Source organism: Pteropus vampyrus, unplaced genomic scaffold (genome assembly GCF_000151845.1).
Source record: "Pteropus vampyrus isolate Shadow unplaced genomic scaffold, Pvam_2.0 Scaffold426, whole genome shotgun sequence".
In the NCBI taxonomy this organism is placed as follows: domain Eukaryota; kingdom Metazoa; phylum Chordata; class Mammalia; order Chiroptera; family Pteropodidae; genus Pteropus; species Pteropus vampyrus.
Window position 1 is genome coordinate 415,828 of NW_011889207.1, and position 2,130 is coordinate 417,957.

General features: G+C 41.3%; 1 protein-coding gene across 1 annotated transcript in view; it reads left to right on the plus strand.

Annotated features, from left to right (window-relative positions):
• Positions 1–1,582: 1,582 nt before the first annotated feature.
• The window catches only part of NPR1 (natriuretic peptide receptor 1), a 15,277-nt gene continuing 14,729 nt past the window's right edge, over positions 1,583–2,130 (plus strand). The window contains exon 1 of the mRNA XM_011381080.2: positions 1,583–1,609. Within this exon, the coding sequence (XP_011379382.1) occupies positions 1,583–1,609 (27 nt within the window). The remainder of the gene's footprint in view (positions 1,610–2,130) is intronic.

The following is a 2,130-nucleotide window of genomic DNA, read 5'->3' on the forward strand; positions in this document are numbered from 1 at the left end:
GCTCGATTAATTTTAAGTACTGAAGTCCGTCTATGTAACGACCACCCGGGTTGAGATAAAGAACATTTTTATCACTTCGGAAAGTTGGTTCATATGAGGAATTTTGATGAATTCAAGACCTCCAGCTGGCTGAGTCACACCTAATACATTTGGGTTGGTTCCAGTTTGAGGGCCGTTATCAACGAAGCTGCTATAAACACTTTTGTACAAGATTCAGATGCATTTCTTTCTCTTGGGTGTAGGCGTATATTATATGTGCACAGCATTTAGATTCTATGTATATTTTCAATCCCAGAAGACATTAATGTGTATTAATTAAATTAGTGGTGATTTAGAATTACCATTTTTTTAATGCTTTTTATGCCTTCCCGGAATTGCCAACCATTCATTTGAAATACTATTCTTCTTCTTGAGAATTTGTGCCCATTTGCCGGTAGCTAACTTTCTTGATTTTGATTTGTCTGAATATGTCTTTATTTCATCTTTGTGTTTGAAGGATATTTTTTCTGGGTATGGGTTTCTAGATTGAGAGGGTTTTTTTTTTTTCTCCCGGCACAAAGAGTGGTGCTTCCACTTTTACTGTGGGGATGGGGGGAAGTTACCAATCTAACAGTTGCCCTTTGAAGGTAATCAATACTTCTTTCTATTTTAAAGATGTTATTTTTGATTTAAGATCCATCAGTTTCAGTCCGATAGAACTAGATGCGGATTTTTCCCCCATCTTATTTGAGGTTTGTCAAACTTGAATCTGTGGCTCAGTATACTTAAGTTTCTCAGCCATTATCTCTTCATGTGTTGCTTCTATCCTATTAGTTCCCTCCTTCCTGGGCTCCAGATAAAGACGTGTCAGACCTCACAGTATCTTCTATGCCTCTCCTATGTTCTTCCTTCCTTTTTATCCATGCAGCATTCTGGGTAATTTCTTCTGTCCTTTCTTCCGATTTATTCCTCAATCTTCGGTCAAATCTAACTTGCTGTTAAACTGAACAACTGGTTCTGAATTCAGGTTTTTGAATCTTTTGCCTTAGGATTTTCTCCTCCTGGTTTATCCTACTCTTCGATTTTTCCCTAGGAGTACAGCCTTCCAGGATCCTAACCCCAAACGAGAAGGTGGTTCACCAGGGTTCTCACCTCCAGGGACATTTAGACTCCAATGTATGCCTCGTTTGCCCCACATAGCCTATTGTCTGCCACCAATCTAGGATCAGCAAATGACCTTAGGGTAAAAGGAGTCCCCACTGCTGGTCTCGCCTCTCTGTTTACCTGTCCTTTCCTGCTCTCGCACCAAGAATTCTTCACTGTTTTACTAGTTCTTCGATTTTTTAAAAGTCTTTCATCCGATATCTCTAGTTGTCTTCAGCTTGGGGATTAGACAAATTATTCAGTCCATCATTGTCGACGGAGGAACTCAATCACTCAATTAGATATCTAGCCCAGTCGTTTCTCCTGAGCTCTGTTTCCGCTAATCCAGTGACCTATTGGACACCTCACTGGGGTATCGACAGGCAGCTCAAACTCAGTACACTGAAATTGTTACCATCTCCCAAAAACCTGCTTCTTCAGCTTCTCAACAAATGGTCCAATGTCGCCCTACACTTCAGTTATCTGTGTACCATCTTCTCTTCCTTAAGTCCAATTGATTCTACTTACAAAACATCTCCCTATGTCTTAAACATTTAAGAGGGTAGATCTCATGTTAAGTGTTCTTAATACACACATACACACATGCACGCACACAAAAAGACACAGGAAACTTCGGGAGGTGATGGGTGTGTTTATTACCTAGATATTATGGTTTCGCGGGTGTATACATTTGTCCAAACTCATCAAATCGTATACATTAAATATGTGCGGTTTACGGGGTATCGACTACACCTCAATAAAACTTTTTTTTTTTTAACTTCTCAATCTCCTATCTACCTCTATAGCCTCTGGAGCCCCCCTCCCCGCCTTACAGGACAAAGACATTTCTGTCGCACAGAAGCTCACACGAGCTGCCCTCTGCTGCCCTTCCTTGCCTCTCCCCCTCAGCCATTCCTGAGTGCACACAGCTCACCTGGTAGATCAGGGCTCAAAATATAAACTCCTACTGCAGCCAGTAAGGCCACTGAGCCAGCAGGGTGGATGAGA